Source organism: Phyllopteryx taeniolatus, chromosome 19 (genome assembly GCF_024500385.1).
Source record: "Phyllopteryx taeniolatus isolate TA_2022b chromosome 19, UOR_Ptae_1.2, whole genome shotgun sequence".
Taxonomy (NCBI): Eukaryota; Metazoa; Chordata; class Actinopteri; order Syngnathiformes; family Syngnathidae; genus Phyllopteryx; species Phyllopteryx taeniolatus.
In genome coordinates this window covers 1,216,243-1,240,823 of record NC_084520.1, presented here as the reverse complement: position 1 = coordinate 1,240,823, position 24,581 = coordinate 1,216,243, and the positions used below count along the sequence as shown (strand labels likewise).

General features: G+C 44.8%; 2 protein-coding genes across 7 annotated transcripts; one reads left to right on the top strand and one right to left on the bottom strand.

The window, feature by feature from the left end:
• Positions 1 to 1,197: 1,197 nt before the first annotated feature.
• On the bottom strand, positions 1,198 to 8,448 carry LOC133469508 (gastrula zinc finger protein XlCGF57.1-like). Its single transcript, XM_061756686.1, has 2 exons — positions 8,314 to 8,448; positions 1,198 to 4,298 (listed from the first exon to the last, which is right to left on the bottom strand). The coding sequence occupies exons 1-2, from the start codon at positions 8,438 to 8,440 to the stop codon at positions 2,863 to 2,865; spliced, it is 1,563 nt and encodes a 520-aa protein (XP_061612670.1). The 5' UTR covers positions 8,441 to 8,448; the 3' UTR covers positions 1,198 to 2,862.
• An 89-nt stretch (positions 8,449 to 8,537) lies between these two features.
• Positions 8,538 to 23,554, top strand: LOC133469516 (zinc finger protein 501-like). 6 transcript variants are annotated; one of them, XR_009785721.1, is made up of 5 exons: positions 11,694 to 12,377; positions 19,784 to 21,511; positions 21,985 to 22,038; positions 22,528 to 22,574; positions 23,235 to 23,554. XR_009785721.1 is itself a non-coding variant. In XM_061756698.1 (4 exons), exons 1-4 carry the CDS (start codon positions 12,227 to 12,229, stop codon positions 23,395 to 23,397), a joined length of 951 nt encoding a protein of 316 aa, XP_061612682.1. In that variant the 5' UTR covers positions 11,685 to 12,226; the 3' UTR covers positions 23,398 to 23,554. The 6 variants fall into 6 exon arrangements, 3 of the variants coding, with proteins under 3 accessions (XP_061612681.1, XP_061612682.1, XP_061612680.1); XM_061756698.1 differs by lacking the exon at positions 22,528 to 22,574 and having other exon boundaries at positions 11,685 to 12,377; positions 19,784 to 20,377; positions 23,246 to 23,554; XR_009785719.1 differs by having other exon boundaries at positions 19,784 to 22,038.
• The last annotated feature ends 1,027 nt before the right edge of the window (positions 23,555 to 24,581 follow it).

Genomic DNA, 24,581 nt, shown 5'->3' with positions numbered 1-24,581 from the left:
TCTACTATTTTCTGAAACACTTTGTAGAATGTCTACAATGTTGAAATAGATTTTGGTGACAAATGAGTTACCAGTCTCTCTTACAACGCATAATATCCTGTTCTACTGTTTCCCCTTGTTCACAGGCATCACACCCCCCTCCCAGTCCTTCTGTTCTTCCTCCCACTGCTTTTGCCACCTTTCTTTTCATCCATCCATCCATCCATTGTCTTCCGGGTACCCGAGGTCGGGTCGCGGGGGCCGTAGCCTCAGCAGGGACGCCCAGACTTCCCTCTCCTCAGCCACTTCATCCAGCTCTTCCGGGGGAATCCCGAGGCGTTCCCAGGCAAGCCGAGAGACGTAGTCTCTCCGGCGTGTCCTGGGTCATCCCCGGGGTCTCCTCCCGGTGGGACGTGCCCGGAACACCTCACCAGGCAGGGGTCCGGGAGGCATCTGAACCAGATGCCCGAGCCACCTCATCTGGCTCCTCTCGAAAGTCCGATTCACTTCAGACGCTGCACCGATCCGCCTGTCCATCTCCCGTTCCATTCTTCCCTCACTTGTGACCCCAAGATATTTGAACTCCCCCACTTGGGGAAGGAGCTCATCCCCGACCTGGAGAGGGCACGCCACCGTTTTCCGACACAGGACCATGTTCTCGGATTTGGAGGTGCTGATTCTCATCCCAGCCGCTTCACACTCGGCTGCGAACCGCTCCAGTGAGAGTTGGAGGTCACGGCTTGATGAAGCCAACAGGACCACATCATCTGCAAAAAGCAGAGATGCAATACTGAGGCCACCAAACCGGACCCCCTCTACGCCTCGGCTGCGCCTAGACAAATCTCATCGGTGACAAAGGGCAGCCTTGGCGGAGTCCAACCCTTCCTGGAAACAGTAACTTATAGATGTGTAAGTTACCCATGCCATTCGTGTCCATCGGCAGACCAGAATACTTTTACCATCTCCGCCATGGTAAAAGTATTCGAACCCTGCCCCGAAGCTACTAGCCTTACTTCCTTTCCACCTGCTCTCCTGGACGCACAATATATGTCTCCGAATCATCATGTCAACCGACTCCTGAGCTTTCCACATTCACTTCGAGGCTTCTTTATCTGGGTGATAACCAGACATAAAAATACAGAAACGCGGGATCAAACTTTGAGTGAGCGAGACAAAAGACAAAATATAGAAGAAAGCAAGCTAGATACTTTTTTTTTTCCATTCACATTTATTCATAAAACACAGAACGTACAAACACCATCGCCGGGGCAGAAAGTGACATACATCAGTGGAAAAAAAGGCAGATGATCGTATTACAAAATGACATTAGAAAGCGCACGTCTAATAGTCCTAATTCATTGCTTGACTTCGTTTTAGTATCTACATCTTTTTTTTCAGCGCTGTTAGTTCGAACTCTCAGTGCCATTTTTACGGGAGCAAGTGGTAGGCCTATCGCCCAAACCCAGCACCTGGTATTCCTAACGTGGTCTCCCATCCAAGAACTAACCAGGACCGACCCTGCTTAGCTTCCCAGATTAGACGAGCTCATGCACGCTCAGGGTACCGCAGAGAAACACTTTGCATGGCCAAAAATGTACGATTAGCTGAATTACTTTTATCGTGGCATAGCACTTGATTATTTATTCTCTCAAATTATTCCAACATTTTTAAATGAGGCGTGTGCTTATTGATGTTACTGTGTTTTGGATGATGTGTGGATGACGCGCCTTCCTGGAGCAGCGCTCCTATTTCATTGTAATTAATGCAATGGCAATAAAGGCATTCCGATTCCGATGCACAGGATGTGAGCAAATGTAGCGCCCAAATAAATTTGTCTTGTAGTCTGATCCGGCACGGTCAAGCCCGGCATGTTGTCTGTCCCCGACCGACGACATGTGTTTGTTTTTTGTTTTTTAAATAACTTCCTTGGCCGTCAGATATTTACAGTACTACGTCAAAAGACTCGCGACAAGGCTAAAAATAAACTAGCTTTTGGATTCATTCATTGCTTGTGAATGACAATTCAGGGAAGCTCCTTTTCTACCCAGAAGCTTTTAAATTTCAAGTTAAATAAGTCTTATACGATGCACCTTGACTAAAATGTTGAATATCCACATTAAGTTTCATATGATTCCTCGACTGCGTCACAAATGGCTTTATTCTGGGAAAACCTTTTGAGTCACATTTCCAGTCGATGTCGCTCCCTTGTTGCTCTCTTTCCTCATCCGTCTTCATTCCTACAGTTCAATACGGGTGGAGGAGTGAACATGATGAGTCGGCTATTATTATCCACTGATGACAATGAATGTGAATTAGCTCAGCTCCTGTTTCATGGTGTGAATTCATGCCTAAAGTCCACTCTCTAACTTCCTTCACATTTGTGTAAACAGCCAGGAGCTGCACGATTGCACTGTGAAACCAGGAGCTTGGATGCCATTGACGCCTTATGTCGCGCAAAAAGGTTTTCTTCGTGTGTGTGTGCATGAAAGTAGTTTACAGTAATGCCTCCTGGTGGCTAAGGTGACTAAACTATGATGTAAAAACTGTTTAATTCTTTACATTCCATTCCACTATGTAATTACTCTGTATTTTGTTTTTAGAGTACTATGTTACAGAGTGTTAGTTTTCCTAGTGTAAGTGGGAGCTCGAACTTGTTATAGGAATTTCAATGATTTTCAATGGGGGCAATGGATTTGATATACAGTACAATCAAATTCAGTTAATCTCACCGTTTGAAGAGTTGTACGTTATTCAGGATATAGATCATAAGAATATAGATCAAACGAGACAGGCTAGATAAAGAACAAAAGAATGGAGACGTCGAAATCATTATCGTAGTAATTACTTTTGATAGGACACATTTACATTTTCATACAAAGCTTCTCAATCGCTGCTATTCCCACCAGCACACTTGTGTGACGTCACCTGATACATATAAGAGAATCTCTGGCCACAAACTGAGCAGGAAAAAGGTTTCTTTCCTGTGTGGCTGCTTGTGTGATTTTTCAAGCTTCTATTAGAAGAGAATCGCCGACCGCAATCTGAGCAGGCAAAAGGTTTCTCTCCAGTGTGAGTTCTTGTGTGTGTTGTCAAATGTTTCTTCTGAGTGAATCTTTGACCACAAAGCGAGCAAGAAAAAGGTTTCTCCCCAGTGTGTGTTCGTGTGTGTACTTTCAAAGATATCTCGTGATTGAATCTTTGACCGCAAGCTGAGCAGGAATAAGGCTTCTCGCCAGTGTGTGTTCTTGTGTGTATTTTTAAATATCGCTTTGTTGTAAATCTTTGGCCACAATCTGAGCAGGGAAACAGTTTCTCGCCAGTGTGGGTTCTTGAGTGACTTCTTAAGCGTCCCTCCAGAGAGAATCTTTGACCACATACTGAGCAGGAAAAAGGTTTCTCACCAGTATGTAGTCTTGTGTGTATTTTCAAATATCCATTTGTAGTAAATCTATGACCACAATATGAACAAACAAAAAGTTTCTCTCCAGTGTGGGTTCTCGTGTGAGTTTTTAAGTTTCCCTTTTCAGAGAATCTTTGACCGCAAACCGAGCATGCAAAAGGTTTTTCACCAGTGTGTGTTTTTGCGTGACTTCTTAAATTTCCCTTCTGAGTGAATCTTTGACCACAAACTGAGCAGGAAAAGGGTTTCTCACCAGTGTGCGTTCTTGTGTGACCTCGTAAGTGTGCGTTACGAGAGAATCTTTGACCACAAACAGAGCAGGAAAAAGGTTTCTCACCGGTGTGGGTTCTTGCGTGTATTTTCAAATATCCCTTTGTAGTAAATCTATTACCACAATCTGAGCAGAAAAAAGGTTTTTCTCCAGTGTGTGTTCTCACATGAGCTTTCAAACTGCACTTAGAAGCTAAGGTTTTTCCACACTGAGAACATTTCCAGCATTTGGCGTCAGTGTGACCTGTCTGAAGACCTTCAGACTCATCATCATCGTCATCATCATCATCAGCGTGAGGAGAGTGTGACGTTATGTCGTCACTATCTGATAGTGGCGCTAAGAGGCCGTCTGCTTGTGATCCTCCACAGTGGTCTCCATCACCTCCTGTTGTCTTGTGTTGACTTGAGCTGCTGCTTGGAAGCTGCGCCCCTCTGCTCACCTCACTTGGACCTCCATCTTCACTCTTCAAAGGGACACCAGTCGGTGGCAACTTGCTTATATCCTTCTCCTCCTCTTCCTCTTTAATGTGGGCGACATCTTCCTCCTCCTCTTCCTCTTTAATGTGGGCGACATCTTCATTCTGCTCTTCCTCTTTAATGGGAGGGGACTCTGGCTCCTGTTGCTTGGGACGAAGATCTCCACTGATGTCTGCAAGACAAGAAGACAGACACACATGGTTTGGTCAGGTCAATTATCATGTCGTGACTTTGCGTAGTAACATCAAGCTCCACCTGGTTGGGTTTAGCTCCTTCCTCACCAAAACTGACTGATACAAAAACCGCATCACTGCAGACGCTGGACCGATCCGCCTGTCGAGCTCACGTTCCATTCTTCCCTCACTCTGTATAAGATCCTGTGTACACGCTACTTGTCTCCGGATGATACGCTGGTATTTGTTCGAAGCTTCGAATAAATTCACTCGTGATCAGTTCGGCTCCTTGTCCTCTAATTTGTATCAAGGTGTTCAAGTCAAGTCTCTGTTTACCTCCTGAAAACTTAGAATACAGTGTGTCTCATGAAAACTTAGCCCACGACTAGACTTTACGCCGATTTTATCGGTTTGATCGGTATCGGCCGATTATTTGCATTTTATGCTGATCGGCTTTCATGTCATAATTTGACGTCATCAATCGGCTCCGCAAAAGACATTTAACTCCACGTCGCCATCGCATGAATCCAAAAGCTAGTTTATGTTTAGCCTTGTCACGTGTCTTGTGGCGTAGTACTGTAACTATCTGACGGGCAATAAAGTTTTTTCAATCTTGTCGGTGACAAACAACACGTATGTTATTTGCAGTCTGTGCACAACTGAAGTAGGTCGTGGGGAACGTCACGTTTAATCAAACATATGAGCACAACTGTGTGTTTTCTCATTTATGAAATAAAAGTAGGGCAGTGAATTTCAAAATAAGAGCAAGTCAATTTAAAAAAGGATTACGTGGTCAAATAAAGGGCTTAACTCCAGAATAATTGTTTGAAAAAAGAAAACAAAATACAGATAATACTTCATGTTTTGATCATATGCATTATAAATAGGTAGAAGGCTTTTCCAGAATTTTGAGGTGAACTTTGGGGGTGCGTGTTATACACGAGAAATTACAGTAGTTCAGTTCATAGTTCACAATTCCATTTTTTAAACTAAATTCACCAATGTAAACATTAACGAGTTCATAGTTTGTTTTTGGTTTTTTTCAATGTGTTGCTGACGAGCGAGTCCCCTTAAAATATTGGCATTTCCTTTTCCCCAACGCTGCCACCCACTCAGTCCACACCAGTAGCCCCCTTATCATCTCAAAACATGAGAAAAACGTGTTGCTTGAATGGTCTTTTTGAAAATGAGGAATTAAAACAAAAACAAGACTTTTTTTTGTCCGCAATGTGCAAACAAAAACACGCCACATGGTATGACAGGAACGATAGTGAAAGGACATTGATAACTTTGCATTCCTCGTAGCTCTGACCAGCGAGCGAACAAATTATATTATATTAACAAAAAATTATATTAACAAAATATTTTATTTGATCTATTCTTATATTACAACCCCAATTCCAATGAAGTTGGGACGTTGTTTTAAACATAAATGAAAACAGAATACAATGATTTGCAAATCATGTTCAACCGATATTGAATTGAATACAATACAAAGACAAGATATTTAATGTTCAAACTGATAAACTTTATTGTTTGTAGCAAATAATAATTAACTTGGAATTTTATGGCTGCAACACGTTTGACCTCCAAAGTTCTGCATGAACTCTGTCCTATTCCCTCCCACCTTTGGAAAGATAAGTGTGTGTGCAGCTGGACTGGAAAAGTACCGACAACTAGGTTACCCGACCCCCTTCATGTGTCAACACACTCTCAAAACCACTTCAATTCTTACGCTTGTACCAATATGTCTCAGGCTGCAGCAACTTCACCTTTGCCATTTCCCAACTTTGCAACAATCTTTCCTCCTAACTTTAACTTATTTTCCTAATTCTGGCCCTTTTACCACCTAACACCTCTTACAACCCCGATTCCAATGAAGTTGGGACGTTGTGTTGAACTCTGAGGCAGACGCTCTAACCAGTCGGCCACCGTGCCGCCAATGGTTTGTCTGTTTGAACATTAAATATCTTGTTTTTGTACTGCCTCACGGTTCTGAGGAGCAGGGTTCAATCCCCGGTCCCGCCTGTGTGGAGTTTGCATGTTCTCCCCGTGCCTGCGTGGGTTTTCTCCGGGCACTCCGGTTTCCTCCCAAATCTCCAAAAACATGCCTGGTAGGTTGCTTGAAGACTCTGAATTGCCCGTAGGTGTGAATGTGAGTGTGAATGGTTGTTTGTTTATGTGTGCCCTGCGATTGGCTGGCAACCAGTTCAGGGTGTACCCCGCCTCCTGCCCGAAGTTAGCTGGGATAGGCTACAGCACGCCCGCGACCCTTGTGAGGATAAGCGGCTCAGAAAATGGATGGATGGATAAACTTTATTTTTTTTAGCAAATAATCATTCATTTAGAATTTTATGGCTGCAACACGTTCCAAAAAAGCTGGGACAGGGTCCTGTTTACCACTGTATGGACTGCAGGCAGGCCAGTCTAGTACCCGCACTCTTTTACTACGAAGCCACCCTGTTGTAACACTGTAACACATGAAGACTGTGGTTTGGCATTGTCTTGCTGAAATAAGCAGGGGCGCCTGTGAAAAAGACGTTGCTTGGGTGGCAGCATATGTTTCTCCAAAACCTGTATGTACCTTTCAGCATTAATGGTACCTTCACAGATGTGTAAGTTACCGATGCCATTGGCACTAACACAGCCCCATACCATCACAGATGCTGGCTTTTGGAATTCCCATAACAGTCCGGATGGTTCTTTTCCTCTTTGGCCCGGAGGACACGACGTTCACAATTTCCAAAAACAATTTGAAATGTGGACTCGTCGGACCACAGAACACTTCTTCACTTTGCATCAGTCCATCTTCGATGAGCTCGGGCCCAGAAAAGCCGGCGGCATTTCTGGGTGTTGTTGATAAATGGCTTTTGCTTTGCATAGTAGAGTTTTAAGTTGCACTTACGGATGTGGCGCCGAACTGTATTTACTGACATTGGTTTTCTGAAGAGTTCCTGAGCCCACGTGGTGATATCCTTTACACATTGATGTCGGTTTTTGATGCAGTGCCGCCTGAGGGATCGAAGGTCACGGGCATTCAATGTTGGTTTTCGGCTTTGCCGCTTACATGCAGTGATTTCTCCAGATTCTCTGAACCTTTTGATGGTATTATGGACCGTAGATGATGAAATCCCTAAATTCCTTGCAATTGTACGTTGAGGAACATTGTCCTTAAACTGTTGGACTATTTTCTCACGCACTTGTGAACCCCATCTTTGCTTGTGAATGACTGAGCAATTCAGGGAAGCTCCTTTTCTACCCAATCATGGCACCCACCTGTTCCCAATGAGCCGGTTCACCTGTGGGATGTTCCAAACAGGTGTTTGATGAGAATTCCTCAACTTTCTCAGTCTTTTTTTGCCACCTGTCCCAGCTTTTTTGGAACGTGTTGCAGCCATAAAATTCAAAGATTTTATGATTATTTGCTAGAAACAATAAAGTTGATCAGTTTGAACATTAAATATCTTGTCTCTGTAGTGTATTCAATTAAATATTGGATTGAACATGATTTGCAAATCATTGTATTGTGTTTTTATTTATGTTTAACACAACGTCCCAACTCCATTGGAATTGGGGTTGTACATCACTACGTCACTTGAGAAAATGGACCTCCTGTATAAATGTACAAGTACATTAATATTATCCATATTTATAATGAGGGAATTTGCATAATTTCAGCAGCAATAGTAAATAGAGGAAACAAAAAAAATAGCATGCAAGCGTTTCCGCTTTCGGCCATGGCTAGGTCTATTTTTTGTCTTTTTTTTTCGGCCCCCAAAAAAGGTCATGTTGGTGGGTACGACCCACAACCCTTTCAGATGTTCTGAATAGCTGCCAACGCCCCTCAGTCCACATCATCGTGAGGGGGGACATCGCCTGATCCGAATATCGAATGCTAAAAATATTGTTGTATGAAACGTAACGACACACGGTGCCCGTAAATAAACACTGGTATATTGTTAGAATGAGAAAGTGTTTCCTGAACAAGTAATAGTAGGTAGGGAGTGAACAAACCTGCCCTGCGTAAGACAACTCTCGGCTGCGTCTTGCAAAAAGCGTCCAGCAGTTGGCGTTGTCGCTCGTTCTCGTTTTCTGGTCCCCAAAGTTCCTCCTCGTACTCTGCTGTCCTTCTGGCGCACATTTTCGCACGATAAACACAACACGCAAAACTCTGCTTGGCGGCGTGTTGAGCAAAAAAAAACAAAAAAACAAAAAAAAACAAAAAAGCTGTTAGCAAGCTTGTTAGCAAGCTAGGCTAAGCTAGGCCGCGAAGCTCCGACGTGCACCAGAGGAGTTCAGCCGGACACGAAGATCTAATAAACGATGTTTTAGTCCAGTCAAATCGTGATGGAAGTCCTGTGTCGATGCTTAGGTACGTTCATTCGCTGCTAAATGACGAAGGTTTAGTGGATCGCGTCTGGTTTTGTGTGTGTGTGTGTGGGGGGGGGGGGGGGGGGGGACTGCTACGTGTGCGGAAGAAAATCTGGGATGCGTAAGGCAACTCCACTGGGACGAACTTCAAATCACCAACACGCGATTCAACTTAACATAAAAACGCCAATAATAAAATTTTTTTTTGGAGAAATGTAAAATAGGACAACCACTACGACGTCCAATTGGATGCGTAGTTATTTTGGCGAATAAATGATGAGTTAAAATCATTCACATAGGGCATTTTGTGTGTGTTGGACGGCAAGAAAACCAAAAGACCAAGAATGCTGGTGAGGCACATTATGCTCCATATGATCGCACGCAACGCCGTACAATCACAGCAAGGGAACTGGGAACTGGGGACTTTGAATGTTGGGACTATGACAGGAAAATCTCGGGAGTCGGTTGACATGATGATTAGGAGAAAGGTTGATATATTGTGTGTCCAGGAGAGCAGGTGGAAAGGCAGTGAGGCAAGAAGTTTAGGGGCAGGGTTGAAATTATTTTACCATGGTGTTGATGGGAAGAGAAATGGAGTCGGGATTATTTTAAAAGAAGAGTTGGCTAAGAATGTCTTGGAGGTGAAAAGAGTATCAGATCGAGTGATGAGGCTGAAATTTGAAATTGAGGTAATGTGATTAGTGGCTATGCCCCACAGGTGGGATGTGACCTAGAGGTGAAAGAGAAATTCTGGAAGGAGCTAGAAGAAGTAGTTCTGAGCATCCGAGACAGAGAGAGAGTCGTGATTGGTGCAGATTGTAATGGACATGTGGGTGAAGGTAATAGGGGTGATGAAGAAGTGATGGGTAAGTACGGCATCCAGGAAAGGAACTTGGAGGAACAGATGGTGGTAGACTTTGCAACAAGGATGCAAGTGGCTGTAGGGAACACTTTTTTCCAGAAGAGGCACGAACATAGGGTGACCTACAAGAGCGGAGGTAGAAGCACGCAGTCTTAGTTCTGGCAAGTCCTCAAGGGTGGGTAGGGGGTACCGACAATCCTTTCAGCAGTTTTGATTGTCCGTTGCAGTCTGCGTTTGTCCTTTTTTGTAGCAGCACCAAACCAGACTGTGATGGAAGAACACAGGACTGATTCGATGACCGCTGTGTAGAACTGCCTCAGCAGCTCCTGTGGCAGACCGTGCTTTCTCAGAAGCCGCAGGAAGTACATCCTCTGCTGGGCCTTTTTGAGGACGGAGTTGATGTTGATCCCGCACTTCAGGTCCTGAGAGACTGTAATTCCCAGGAACTTGAAGGTCTCGACGGTTGACACAAGGCAGCTGGACAGCGTGAGGGGCAGCTGTGGCGGAGGATGCCTCCTGAAGTCCACGATCATCTCTACAGTTATCCATCCGGGCAAGGACTACCGTGGCGCAGCAAATTCCGGCGGATTACAAGGAAAAACTGGCGTGGCAGCGATGGATGACAGATGGCGAACACAGCTTTGCTAAGACTGGGAGGCAACATCGGGCGAGTTACGCCACCATATATGAAAGGATTGTGGATGCTTGGGCTAAGGTATCTGCTTTGACTGTTGTCCGCGCTTTCGCGAAAGCCAGCATCGCTGCTGAACAAACCCCCGGCAACGAGACTGACTACGACAATGACGAGAGGGAACCCGGCGTGTTTGATGGAGAACTTGCCCAGCTGTTCATTTCGGATAGAGAAAATGAGGACCTGGATGGATTTGTGGATGAGGATTGATCAAAAAATAACGTGAGTACATTGTTAAATACTTCAATAAAGTACAAACGAACTCAGTTCAGAAAGACTTCCGGACGGCTTCGAGGAACTTCTGGTCCAGCATCCGGCGTCTCAGGAGGGGGAAGCAGTGCACCAATCAACACTGTGTTTAGTGGGGATGGGGCGCTGCTGACCTCGTCTCGGGACGTTGTGAATTGGTGGGGAGAATACTGCGAAGACCTCCTCAATTCCACAGAAACGCCTTCCCATGAGGAAGCAGAGTCTGGGTTCTCGGAGGCGGGCTCTCCTATCTCTGGGGTTGAGGCTACCGAGGTGGTTAAAAAGATCCTCGTTGGCAAGGCACCGGGGGTGGATGAGTTTCGCCCAGAGTTCCTAAAGGCTCTGCATGTTATGGGGCTGTCCTGGTTGACACACCTCTGCAACATCGCATGGACATCGGGGACAGTGCCTCTGGATTGGCAGACTGGGGTGGTGGTCTTTTTAAGAAGGGGGACCGCAGGATGTGTTCCAACTACAGGGGGATCACACTCCTCAGCCTCCCTGGTAAGGTCTATTCAGGGGTACTGGAAAGGAGGGTCCGTCGGGAAGTCGAATCCCAGATTCAGGAGGAGCAGTGTGATTTTCCTCCTGGCCGTGGAACAGTGGACCAGCTCTACACCGTCGGCAGGGTCCTCGAGGGTGCATGGGAGTTTGCTCAACCAGTCTACATGTGTTTTGTGGACTTGGCGTTCAAACGTGTCCCTCATGGAGTCCTGTGGGGGGGTGCTTTGGGAGTATGGGGTACCGAACCCCCTGATATGGGCTGTTCGGTCCCTGTACGACCGGTGTAAGAGTTTGGTCCGCATTGCCGGCAGTAAGTCGGACTTGTTTCCGGTGAGGGTTGGACCCCGCCAAGGCTGCCCTTTGTCACCAATTCTGTTCATAACTTTTATGGACAGAATTTCAAGGTACAGCCGAGGCGTAGAGGGGGTCCGGTTTGGTGGCCTCAGTATTTCATCTCTGCTTTTTGCAGATGATGTGGTTCTGTTGGCTTCATCAAGCCGTGATCTCCAACTCTCACTGGAGCGGTTCGCAGCTGACTGTGAAGCGGCTGGGATGAGAATCAGCACCTCCAAATCTGAGACCATGGTCCTCAGTCGGACAAGGGTGGAGTGCCCTCTCCAGGTCGGGGATGAGATCCTGCCCCATTTGGAGGAGTTCAAGTACCTTGGGGTCTTGTTCACGAGTGAGGGAAGAATGGAACGGGAGATCGACAGGCGGATCGGTGCAGCGTGCTGCAGTGATGCAGACTTTGCATCGGTCCGTTGTGATGAAGAACGAGCTAAGCCGAAAGGCGAAGGTCTCAATTAACCTGTCAATCTACGTTCCTACCCTCACCTATGGTCACGAGCCGTGGGTCGGCTCTCTAAGGGAGACACACATTTATATACATACAGTATTACCTTATGGTGCTTTATGAATTCTTCTGTCTGAACAAAATCAATAAGACGTCAAATGACATGTTGACTGAAATGCCGGATAGCCGCAGTGACGTCAGCGCGAGTATAAAGAAGCCTTTATACTCGAGCGCAACCCACGCGCGCAGTTTTGAAAATGTACTGCAGTTCACCTCCAAGTCGAGGGTGTCGCTACTGCTGGTATTGGCTAGGACACCGTCGGGGGGAGTCATCACAGCATGTGACTAAAACGGACCAATCACGAGAGATGATCTCCGCGGCGTTCGACGCGCAGCAACCATTTTTTCTTAGCTTAGCTTGCTAACAAACAGACGCGTTTGTGATCAACACATCGCCATGCAGAGAGGCAAGGATTGTGACCATCGTGTGCAAATACGTGCAAGAAGGACAGCAGAGTACGAGGAAGAACTTTGGGGAACAAAAGAGCGACAAAGTCAACTACTGGACGCTGTTCGCAAGAAGCAGCCGCGAATTGTGTTCACAGCAGGTTTGTTCACTTCTTAGTCGTTCAGGAAATACTTAACTTTTTTTTTTTTTTTTTTTGCCATAGTCCTGTGTTTACTTACTGCCACTGCATTGCCTTACATTGAACTAAATCACTGCCAGCCGTTCGCTGAGCAGGGAAAAAAATAAACTCATTTTTCAAAAAAGTTTGTCTCTAGCTTAACCGTTCTTTAGTAATCAGGTGTCAAATATAGGCTACTTTCAGCCAAAAAATTTTCTGGAGGGAGAAAACAGCCGACACATCAAGCAGAACAATGACTTTGACACCAATATTTTTTTTTCTTTAGTGAAAATCTCGAACATCTGAGCATAAAACAACGCCGAAAAAGTACTTCTGACAGAAAAATAATTTATAACTACAGAATTTACATGAGACGAAAATGCATGAACAAATGGGGCTCCCACACTTGCACTTTTTTTCTCCAACTTCTCCTCTACCGTTTGCTCAATAGTCCAGGTTTTTATTACCTTGCGCATAAAATCTAGCAAAGTTTTATCCACATCTGGATTTTATTCTTTTGTGGCGGTGAATGGGATCTTGTGTGGTTGTCATTGTCCTTGAAACCAGTCCCTACGTCTGCTCGAAGTACAACCTGTGCAGTTTAGAAAACATAACTGTTGCGAAAAAATACATTGTTGAAATTGCTGTTGTGGGACGTGGAGGGGGGGGGGGGGAAAAAGCTTTAAATTTCCTTTTTTGTCTAAACTGCGTACTGGAATGGGGGTCGAACGTCTGCTGTATACATAACCTGTAAAAAAAAAAAAAAAAAAAAAAAAAAAGATACCATTACTATAGAATACTTTTTATTGCTGTGTTTTGCAAGGGTTAAAAAAAAAAGATATTACCTCTCTTCGTCGCAATCGTAAAAGCCGTTCGACTCGTGGATGTTGAATGCTAGTAAGGTGGACGAAATGGGAAATTCATAAAGGTACTGGCAACAGATGTTACGTTGTACTGTGAACTAGTGGGACTACATTTATGTTTTTATGTAACAAGGATTGAAGTAGCGTGTTTGCTCGCTAAATGTAGCCAACACCAGCTGCAAACGAGTTACCTTTGTCTCCATATCATCCAGAGGGATGAAGCCCGGCTGGCGATCCAGAGGGAGTTCCCCTCATCTGACAATTCCGGATCCCATTTACTCAAATTCTGGTCGGCAGAATAGTAATGATAGCTTTTTTGTTAGATTTTTTTTTTCATTTTCTTCTTCTTCTCTCTTTTCTGCCATTGTTTGTCTTCTCTCATTGTCTCTTGCACCCTGCCTCCGCCTCCTTCTTGTTCCTCTTATTCCTGTGAGGGAGGGATGTTTACCTCAAGGCATTGTTGCCCTCTACAGGGTTCCAATCCTCATTGCAGTTATCCAGAGGCTTGACGAGCACACACAAACTGCACAAGACCCTCCCCAACCCATCACAGTAAAAAAAGGACATTGACGTCTTTAGACGACATTGGCAGGGAACAGATGGATTCTGAATGTCATCTTTGGATGGCATTGGCAGGGAATGAGTTCATGTGAGCGTCCACGGAACGTCTAGTGTTGTTTCGTTTGCAGACGTTTCGTTCAGAAGAACCAATCTTTTCAGTGAACGAACTGAACTGAATAAGTTTATGAAATAATTCCTTCTTTTAGCTTGGCCACCGCCGCGAGGCCAGTGAGTCGGCTGGAAGCGGAAACGCAACTGCTGAAGCGTTATGTCACTCATTTCTGAATCTTTGACGAATGACCAATGAGCAGCCAGCGTGCAGTGCAGTGAACAAATCTTTTAAAATAACTGATTCTAATGATTCTTTACACTCAAAAGAACTGCCGTGCCCATCACTAGGAACGTCATCGTGACGTAATGTTTGCGCATGCGCATACAGCCATTTGCTAAAGTAATTTTTCATTATTTTCCTCATTAATGTACACGCAGCACCCCATATTGACAGAAAAATGTAATTATTGAAACTTTTGCAGATTTATTAAAAAAGAAAAACTGAAATATCACACAGCCATAAGTATTCAGACCCTTGGATTTGGGGTTCCTCTGCCATTCCCCCTTGCAGATCCTCTCCAGTTCTGTCAGGTTGAATGGTGAACGTTGGTGGGCAGCCATTTTCAGGTCTCTCCAGAGATGCTCAATTGGGTTGAAGTCAGGGCTCAGGCTGGGCCATTCAAGAACAGTCACAGAGTTGTTCTGAAGCCACTCCATTATTTTAGCTGTGTGCTTCGGGTCATTGTCTTGTTGGAAGGTGAACGGTCGGCCCAGTCTAAGGTCCTGAGCACTCTGGAGAAGGTTTTCGTCCGAGATATCCCTGTACTTGGCCGCATTCATCTTTCCTTCGATTGCAACCAGTCGTCCTGTCCCTGCAGTTGAAAAACACCCCCACAGCATGATGCTGCCACCACCATGCTTCACTCTTGGGACTGTATTGGACAGGTGATGAGGAGTGCCTGGTTTTCTCCACACATACCGCTTAGAATTAAGGCCAAAAAGTTCTATCTTGGTCTCATCAGACCAGAGAATCTTATTTCTCACCATCTTGGAGTCCTTCCGGTGTTTTTTAGCAATCTCCATGCGGGCTTTCATGTGTCTTGCACTGAGGAGAGGCTTCCTTCCGCCGGGCCACTCTGGCATAAAGCCCCGACTGGTGGAGGGCTGCAGTGATGGTTGACTTTCTAGAACTTTCTCCCATCTCTCGACTGCATCTCTGGAGCTCAGCTATCGTGATCTTTAGGTTCATCATCGCAGCACGTGACTAAAACGGACCAATGGCGAGGGATGCCTTCGTGCTGTCTACTTGCATTCACCCGACCAATACAGCGACTGTCTTCAAAATCGGAAGTTGTATGACGCCGCAGGAAAAGCATCAGTTGGCTCAGAAACCTCATTTCCGTGGCTTTTTATTACATTATTCAAGTTTGGGCCAGCTGATGCCAAGCAAAGCCAGCAACAACCAGGATTTGCCCCAAATCCGCAATTAAAGACTGTTTTCCAAATGTGTCCACTGGCCTGACCTGAGGGGATGTATTTGATTGACAACTTTTTAAGTAGGACTACACAAAAGATTTAGTGAAAGTCTACAAGTCTCTGTCTTGACGCATACAACTAAGTGATAATCATTCAGTTGTTTATTGAAAAATGTTGAGACAGCGAAACATTTGGTGGCCTCAGTTTTGCATCTCTGCTTTTTGCAGATGATGTGGTTCTGTTGGCTTCATCAGGCCGTGATCTCCAACTCTCACTGGGGCAGTTCGCAGCCGAGTGTGAAGCGGCTGGGATGAGAATCAGCACCTCCAAATCTGAGACCACGGTCCTCAGTCGGAAAAGGGTGGTGTGACCTCTTCAGGTCGGAGATGAGATCCTGCCCCAAGTGGAGGAGTTCAAGTATCTTGGGGTCTTGGTCCGAGTGAGGGAAGAATGGAACGGGAGATCGACAGGCGGATCGGTGCAGCTTCTGCAGTGATGCAGACTTTGCATCGGTCCGTTGTGATGAAGAAGGAGCTAAGGCGAAGGTCTTAATTTACCTGTCGATCTACGTTCCTACCGTCACCTATGGTCATGAGCTGTAGGTCGTGACCAAAAGAACAAGAAATGAAATGAGTTTCCTCCGCAGGGTGTCCGGGCTCTCCCTTAGAGAGAGGGTAAGAAGCTCTGAGATCCGTGAGGGGCTCAGAGTAGAGCCGCTGCTCCTCCACATTGAGAGGAGCCAGATGGGGTGGCTGGGGCATCTGATTTGGATGCCTCCCGGACGCATCCCAGGTGAGGTGTTGCGGGCACGTCCTACCGGGAGGAGACCCCGGGGACGATCCAGGACGCGCTGGAGAGACTGTCTCTTGGCTGGCCTGTGAACGCCTCGGGATCCCCCCCGGAAGAGCCGGATGAAGTGGCTGCGGAGAGAGAAGTCTGGGCGTCCCTGCTAAAGCTACGAGCTCGGCTAAGCGGTAGAAAATGGATGGACGGATGGAACTTGATTACCTTTAATTACTCCAATACCAAATGTGCTAAAACATGACAAAATACATTAAATATCAATACAATATATTTTATCTGTACTTTGCGGTCTTATGAATGTTTAATATGCATGGCTTTGGAATGCGGGAGGAAGCCGGAGCACCCCGAATACAAATCCCAAAACATCAGAACTGTGAAGTAGACTTGCTAACCACTCGTTCACCGTGATGCATATACAGTATGCATTTCTAGATGTATCAGTGTATGGATGGAGGACAATTGAAACAATTACTTAATTGCATGGGGAAAGCTGTTTTCACACTGTCCCAGAAGGCAACACCTTACTCACTTGGGTAGATGGCTACTTTGCGCATCCCGTGAGGGAAATTACATTGGCAAGCTTCATAACATAGTTTTTAAAACCTTTCCACATGAGTCGAACACACTGCTTGTTATAACGAGTGAAATGGAACAAAGAGGACAAATTAGGTTTGCCGTGGTGGCTGCAGTCCATTACCTAGCTAGGTCAACCACACGATATAGATCACCACTATCAGATTAAATATTAACTAAACTTCCTTAGTTATGCATTTAATTGTAGACAATATGGATACAAAAATCTGGAAATGAGCCGGAGCCGGAGCGTCAGACATTGACAAAATGTTTACAGGCAGAACTGACACATTCAATATGGCGGATGCGCTGATGTATCCCTCCGATTGGCCAACACGCTCGTTCGTAAATTCATCGAAAATGGAGCGCATGCTGCCTCTCGTAACACTGCATTCTCAGAGCGCAGTGAGAGCTTCAGAATAAATTTCCGAATGTACCTAAAGTTAATGCCTCTCATTCACCCGTATACACAAACGCTTATGTATTTGGGAAACAAATTAGCACCAAAAATAGCATGTGTAGTTTTTAAATCAGCATCACAGTCATAGTGTTAGAAATATTAGTAGCTGGAAACACTCATGCAAATGTTAGAAAAAAATATGTATTCTTCTGAATAATAATACAACCCCAATTCCAATGAAGGTGGGACGTTGTTTAACATAAATAAAAACAGAATACAATGATTTTCAAGTCATGTTCGACCTATATTTAATTAAATACACTACAAAGGCAAGATATTTAATGTTCAAACTGGAAAAACTTTATTGTTTTTAGCAAATAATCATTAACTTAGAATTTTATGGCTGCAAAGCTGGGAGTGGGTCATGTTTACCACTGTGTTACATCACCTTTTCTTTTAACAACATTCAATAAATGTTAAAAGTTGGGAACTGAGTACACTAATTGTTGAAGCTTTGAAGGTGGAATTCTTTCCCATTCTTGCTTGATGTACAGCTTCAGCTGTTCAACAGTCCGGGGTCTCCGTTGTCGTATTTTTATTTTACGCTTCATAATCCGCCACACATTTTCAATGGGAGACAGGTCTCGACTGCAGGCAGGCCAATCGAGTACCCGCACTCTTTTACTACGAAGCCACGCTCTTGTAACACGTGCAGAATGTGGCTTGGCATTGTCTTGCTGAAATAAGAAGCGGCATCCATGAAAAAGACGTTGCTTGGATGGCAGCATATATTTCTCCAAAACCTGTATGTACCTTTCAGCATTAATGGTGCCTTCACAGATACGACAGACACACGTTCACAATTTCCCAAAAACAATTTGAAATGTGGACTCGTCAGACCACAGAACACTTTTCTACTTTGCATCAGTCCATCTTAGATGAGCTCGGACCCAGAGAAGCCGGCGGCGTTTCTGGGTGTTGTTGATAAATGGCTATTGCTTTGCATAGTAGAGTTTCAAGTTGCACTTACGGATGCAGTGCCGAACTGTATTTACTGACATTGGTTTTCTGAAGTGTTCCTGAGCCCATACGGTGATATCCTTTACACATTGATGTCGGTTTTTGATGCAGTGCCACCTGAGGGATCGAAGGTCACGGGCATTCAATGTTGGTTTTCGGCCTTGCCGCTTACATGCAGTGATTTCTCCAGATTCTCTCAACCGTTTGATGATATCTAATAATACCGGAGCGCTCTCCCCAAGTGTAATTTGTTGTGACATGCCTTCATTCGTTACATTCTGAAGAGAGATCCAGTCAATACAGGCGTATAATTGTTTTCTGTTCTCATTAATAGTTATCATACAAAAAAATAAGTATATAACACTCTGGGCTGCTCCATGTGTGTTGTTTGATGGGTTATAATTTACTGTAACACCGGTGCTAATCAGAGATGTCGAAAGTACTGGTATTCAGTACTTGGGTAAAGGTACTGATACATAAATAATAATCCGGTAAAAGTACTGGTCACTCCTTGAAGTAAAAGTACAAAAGTACACACACATAAATGTACAAAAGTAAAAAGTAAATAAAAAAATTCTCAACCCAATAACAAAATATAGTGACATTTTTGTATCTCAAGATGATTGGCATGCTTTCTCTGGGGGCAACAATGGGCACAACAAACAAAAATAAAAACAGGTGGGCTTAAATGAAAAGATGTGCATTTATTTGTACAATTGAAATAAAGTTATTCAGTGCAACATAAGTAGTTGAAAATAAAAACACTAGATTTGTTTCAAACACATTTATTCAGGGGGGCTGACAAACACGTCAAAAATGAGCAAATTATGGCTATTTTCGGAATATTAATAGTAAATGAGTTGGATATATTACACGATAATGCGCACGATAATTTACTGCTATTGAGCCAGACTTCAACAAGCTAGCTTTAAAAAAAAAATGACGTGGTTCATTCATTGCAGGCACTTTTGGAAAAAAGAGCCAATAATCTGTTCTTACCTCTGAAAGTTTATTCCCAGTGTGGCGTTCCCTTATTGTGATTGTACAGCGTGTGTACAACTGTACGCTGCACCATCTACAGACATCCTGGTTATTTTGGTTTCCGAGCTTCCTCCACCAGTTTAGCTACATGGAGTAGTTAAGCTGGTGTGCGCCAATGCGTCAGCACCTCGCTCTGTGTTTTGGTGTGGGTCTCCACATAACAGAGACATTCAAGGCAAAATTGAGTTAATTTCTTAACTGTTCATTGAAAACAGCGGCACACTTTAGTTTTAGCCTGTAGTTGACTACAGACACTTGAGCACATAGCCAGTGAATGATCATATTTGATTGACAGGCGAAGGGCTCGTTTCCAGCGCCTTCAGCGGACACTCACACGAAGTCCTGGAGTTTGAGGACGGACCTTATTTTTCATGATTTTTTTTAACCTTATTTTACATACATAGTGATTCATTATTCATTCATACAAGTTTGCCATGCTTTTTAAAAGCCCTCCTCTGTGAAGTGTCAAATTTGCTTTATTCTTGGTCCCTTTACAGTCACTTTAATTGTAGTTACAAACGAATACTTCCTAACAAAGTTACAACACATGAATGTATTTTACCAAACCATGAGGTTTTTTTTGTCCTCATGTCTTGCAGATGACAGTGAAGATCTTTGTCCTGAGTGGCAGGAGCAAGAGACCCCTCACATTAAAGAGGAGGAGAAGGATGAAGAGTTCCATCAGATCAAAGAGGAAGATGAGCTGCAGCCCCCTTACATTAAAAAAGAGGAGGAGGAAGCTCACTGCTACATCAAGGAGGAAGAGGAGGAGGAGACTATCACCATGGTGCGATTGACTGGTGTTCCTTTTAAGAGTGAGGATGAAGATGGTCAAAGTGAGGACAACGGAGGGGCGCAGCCTCCAAGCAGCAGCTCAAGTCAACACATGACAACAGAAGGCGACAGAGGCCACTGCGGTAGACAAGTAGACGGCCTCTCGGCCCCACTATCAAATTGTGACGACATGTCACACTCTTCTGACTATGATGATGATGATGATGATAAGCAGTCTGAAGGTCACGCTGACAAGAAACACTGGAAATGTTCTCAGTGTAAGAAAGCTTTTAAAAAAAACAGTGATTTGAAACAACACATGAGAACACACTCTGGAGAGAAGCCTTTTGCCTGCTCAGTTTGTAGTCAAACATTCTCTCAGAAAGGAAGCTTAAGAAAACACACAAGAATACACACTGGTGAGAAACCTTTTGCCTGCTCAGTTTGTGGTCAAACATTCTCTGAGAATGGAAGCTTAAGAAGACACACAAGAACACACAGTGGGGAAAAACCCTTTTCCTGCTCAGTTTGTGGTCAAAAATTCTCTCAAAAGGCACATTTGGCAACACACACAAGAACACACACTGGGGAGAAAGCTTTTGCCTGCTCAGATTGCGGTAAAAGATTCTTTCGAAAGGGAGCGTTAAAAATACACACAAGAACCCACACTGGAGAGAAACCTTTTTCCTGCTCAGTTTGTGGCAGAAGATTCTCTCAGAAGCATCATGTTAAGCCACACAAGTGTTTCGGTGTGAATAGCGGTGATTTGGAATGTGAATCTAAACCGGTTCCTGTTGCGGACCGGTTCTAAAGTTAACGATTCCTTGGAATCGTTTGCCTAATTTCTAATCAGTTCTTTTATTGATCCTAGTAGGGGTTGTAATCGCGCACCTTTAGCAGCCTGTGCAACATGTGGACAAGCGAAACCAGCACAGATGTGCCAGCACCCGGCCTGGCGGCCGAGCCACCATACCTGGTCCCAGTCCCCCAGGAGACCCTAAAAATGAGATATGAGTGTGCCCAATGTGCGGAGTATGTACAGTGAACAGGGCCAGAAGGCGGGCCCGACCGAGGTGGGAGGCACTGACACCCACCATGTGCCCCAAGTCAGCCGGGGAGAGAAGGGCGACGACCACGGCGGCACGCCCCAAGGAGAGGGAAGAGGAAGGCACAGGCCCGGGCTGCAGCAGCACGACCCCCAAGCCCCCACCCGGAGTCCAGGACGAGACCCCCAGAGGGGGGGCAACGGGCACCACCCCGGCACCCGGGGACGTAGAGCAGCCCCAGGATCGGCATCCCCCAGGAGGGCAACACGGACACAGCCATACCCGAGGAGGAGGGGGGGCACAGGCAAAGCATCCCCAGACGCCGACCTCGTAAATCCAGAAGGATAGGGGTTGAAATGGATGGAAGTGACCCTATGGTGTGCACAGGGGTCTAAAATGACGAGAAATTATTTGGTCACATTTCATTGCATTTACATTACATTTCTGTATCATGTTCTTTCCCAGGCAAGCACAATCGAGTTTCAAGGTTCACCATTTTCATGAAAGGTGACCAACCTTTCTCAAAGTCATCCATTATTACGTTTGGCAGAGATATTGTCGAGTGTTATATACTCTATGACAAGATTTTGCCTTTGGTTAATATTGATAGCTCGTTTATTTTTCCAGTTTAACAGTATTATTTTTTTAGCGCTAGCTAGAATTACAAGTATTGGTTGGACATGTTTATTTGGAAGATCTATAACTTTTTAAATCAGCCAGCAGAGAAAGATTAGGAGAAATCGGAATCCTACAGTTCAAAATTGAGGAAAGTTTGTGTAACTAGTGACCAGAAGTGCTATACTGGTGTACAATGCGAAAGAGCATGAAAATAAGTGTCTGGAGCATTTTCAGTACAATGTTTGATTTTGAATAGCCCATTTTATGCATGCTATATTGTGTAACGTGTGATCTATGGCGTACTTTGAACTGGATTATCTGTAAATTACAGTTTTTTTGTCATTAAGAATGTGTTTCTATAGATTTGTGCCCAGTGTCAGTCGACCCTGAGAGGTCTTTTTCCCATTTTGTGACTGGTAAGTGTATTAAATTAGTACTTGAGATGAATTTGTATACTGTGCTAGGAAACAACTGTTAGAAATTACTGGCTGCATTCTTACACAACACTGCATACACTTGTTTGATACGTCCCATTACAGATACACATAAATATATAATTGCATTACACTTAGTCGCACCGACACAACATATCAACATGAGGTGCGTTGGGAACTTCACTCCGGGCACGCTCTCCGCACCCCGGAACCTGGGTTAACTCGGAGCGTTGAGAGCCCAGCGCTAAACCTTTTGCAACCTTATTGTTTGACTTTGTATTTTCGAGTAAATTGTTCAACTTTTCATCCGGCCTAATCATTGAAGTTTTACCTCGACCAGAATAAAAGAACGGGGCAACTGAGGTTTGTACGATCGGCAGGTTGTACCCGGGCCCTGACTTTTCTTTGTTCTCTTTTCCTAACCTCTTTTCCTAACCTCTAACAAATGGTGCCGTGACTCGGATTCTGGAGAGTTACATCGAGCGAGCTGAGCCATCCGAAACTGCAGCAAAATAAATGTAAGCAGAAACCCTTTTTTTTTTTTTTTTTGTTTCTGCCGGATAGTCTCTCCTCACTCTCTCCCGGTGCTGTTTAAATTTAAGTGGCACACACTAAATTGCAAATAAGGGTATGTTTTTAAAAATTTAAAATGTTGGAAAAGGTGTGTTTTGTCTCCGTCTCTGTGTGAAAAAATGTGTTAACGCCTTGAGTCAAAGTCCCTGGCGGGATACCAGCGTGTTCCCGCCTAAAAAGGTTTGAAATACCGTAGATTGAGCCTGCGCGCGAATCTTTAAACATTGGCAAATTCTAAAAAGGTGAGATTCCCAAACGCTGCGACGACGGAAGTTTAAAGGAGGGATTTATATCCCAAATGAGCTGTAAAGCGAAGCAAAAGATTGGTTATGGATATGGTTTTAGGTTGAAAAGCCTGTGCACAAAGTACTAGATGGATTGGTGACCCCACGCCGTGATAAAATCCAAAGGCTCCTAGACTATAATTAAGTAATTGTCTTAAAAGCAGCATAAAAGAGTTTTGAAGTCGATAAACAATTAAGAAAATAACTAATTAGCTCTTTAGAGTAACCGAAAGGAACACATAGGAAGGTTTGAAGTCCTGACAGTAACCTTGAAAACATATTAGCTTGAGCAACATGCTTGCAGTGTGTGTGTTTGGGCAGGTTGTTTACAGGATCTTGCAAAAGAGGAAGGCAGCAGAATGTTCCAGTTGACAGCTACAGGAAAAACAAGTCATCCACCAGAGAAAGGGGGAAGACAGAAGGTCAAGATGACCGGGAGCCAACTGTGAGGAGGAACGCCGCCCTCCCCGTACTTGTGTTGTAAACTTCATATATTGTCCATGGACCGGAGCGAGAGGCACTTTTTCCCTTCTCAAATCTGCATGGCGGAGGCGAGTTCGGTGGCAGGGAAAGAAAAAGGCCCAGAATTCTGATTTCTGTACATGGCTGAGCACCTGACATATAAACAGATCAAACTGCAACCTGTGTGAGTCATTGGAGGAAATTCCTTTCCTTGGAGAAAACGAACACACACTGGGTTGAATGTGACAGTAGTTTATTAACTTGTAATTTTGAGGCTTCGGCCCTGGGGGAATAGGAAGATCACACATTCTTCAACAATTGGCGATCTACAGGAAAGGTTGTTTTCTGGTCTCCGTGGTCCACTGTTCATTCTAAAATATCCAGACCGGCAGTCTAAAAAAGGAAAGGAGAAACCTGTTTGTTCAAATTCTCCTGATTTGCTGCGAATTTAAATTGCGATATCGTGGAATGAAGACTGGAACAAATTTTGTTGAAAATAATCAGGGGCTCAGTGAAAGTGTATTTATCATTTAGTATCGGTAAAAGCGCATGTTGTATCGCGTCGGATTTGAAATCTGTAGTTTAAACGTGTCGGCGAACACGTCGAGGTTTTATTGTAGGCCAACGATAACCTCAGAGAAGGAAGCAGTTGGACAGCCAACTGCGGTCAAGGTCGAACTCGATAGAGGTACTTTGGTGTGGTGATGAGGGTCTCCGTGACGGGTTGAGCAGACTCCCCTACGTTGAGTTATTCCGTAGGGTGGATGCGACTCTCCCCCATCGTTGAGTCTAATCTATCACTCCAAAGACAGCGGCGGTAGGTCCGCCCGGTTCAACCTGTAGAAAATTGGAGAATTGGAGAGGGTAAAATTCTCAGTCCATTAAAAAAAGAGAAGTGGCACAGCGGGGATCCCTGACTGCCGCTTCTCAGACTCCTGGTGAGGCGCAGTGTTACCAATCGGGACCTCCACGCCGGACCATCGTGAGGGGCCGTGGACGTGGAACGAGAGGTAGGAGTGGGATGAGGCCTCCATTGATGTGGGAAAGTCGCAGCCGCAGTGGTCTGGGCCACCACAAGGTCCACCTTTCCGACCGAAACAACTACCAACGCCGCACATGCCACCGAATGCCGACCTGGCGCCGCCACCTCCGGGACAGTACCCTACTCGTCAATAGGGGTGCCCAGGAAGCCTCAACGTGCAGGGT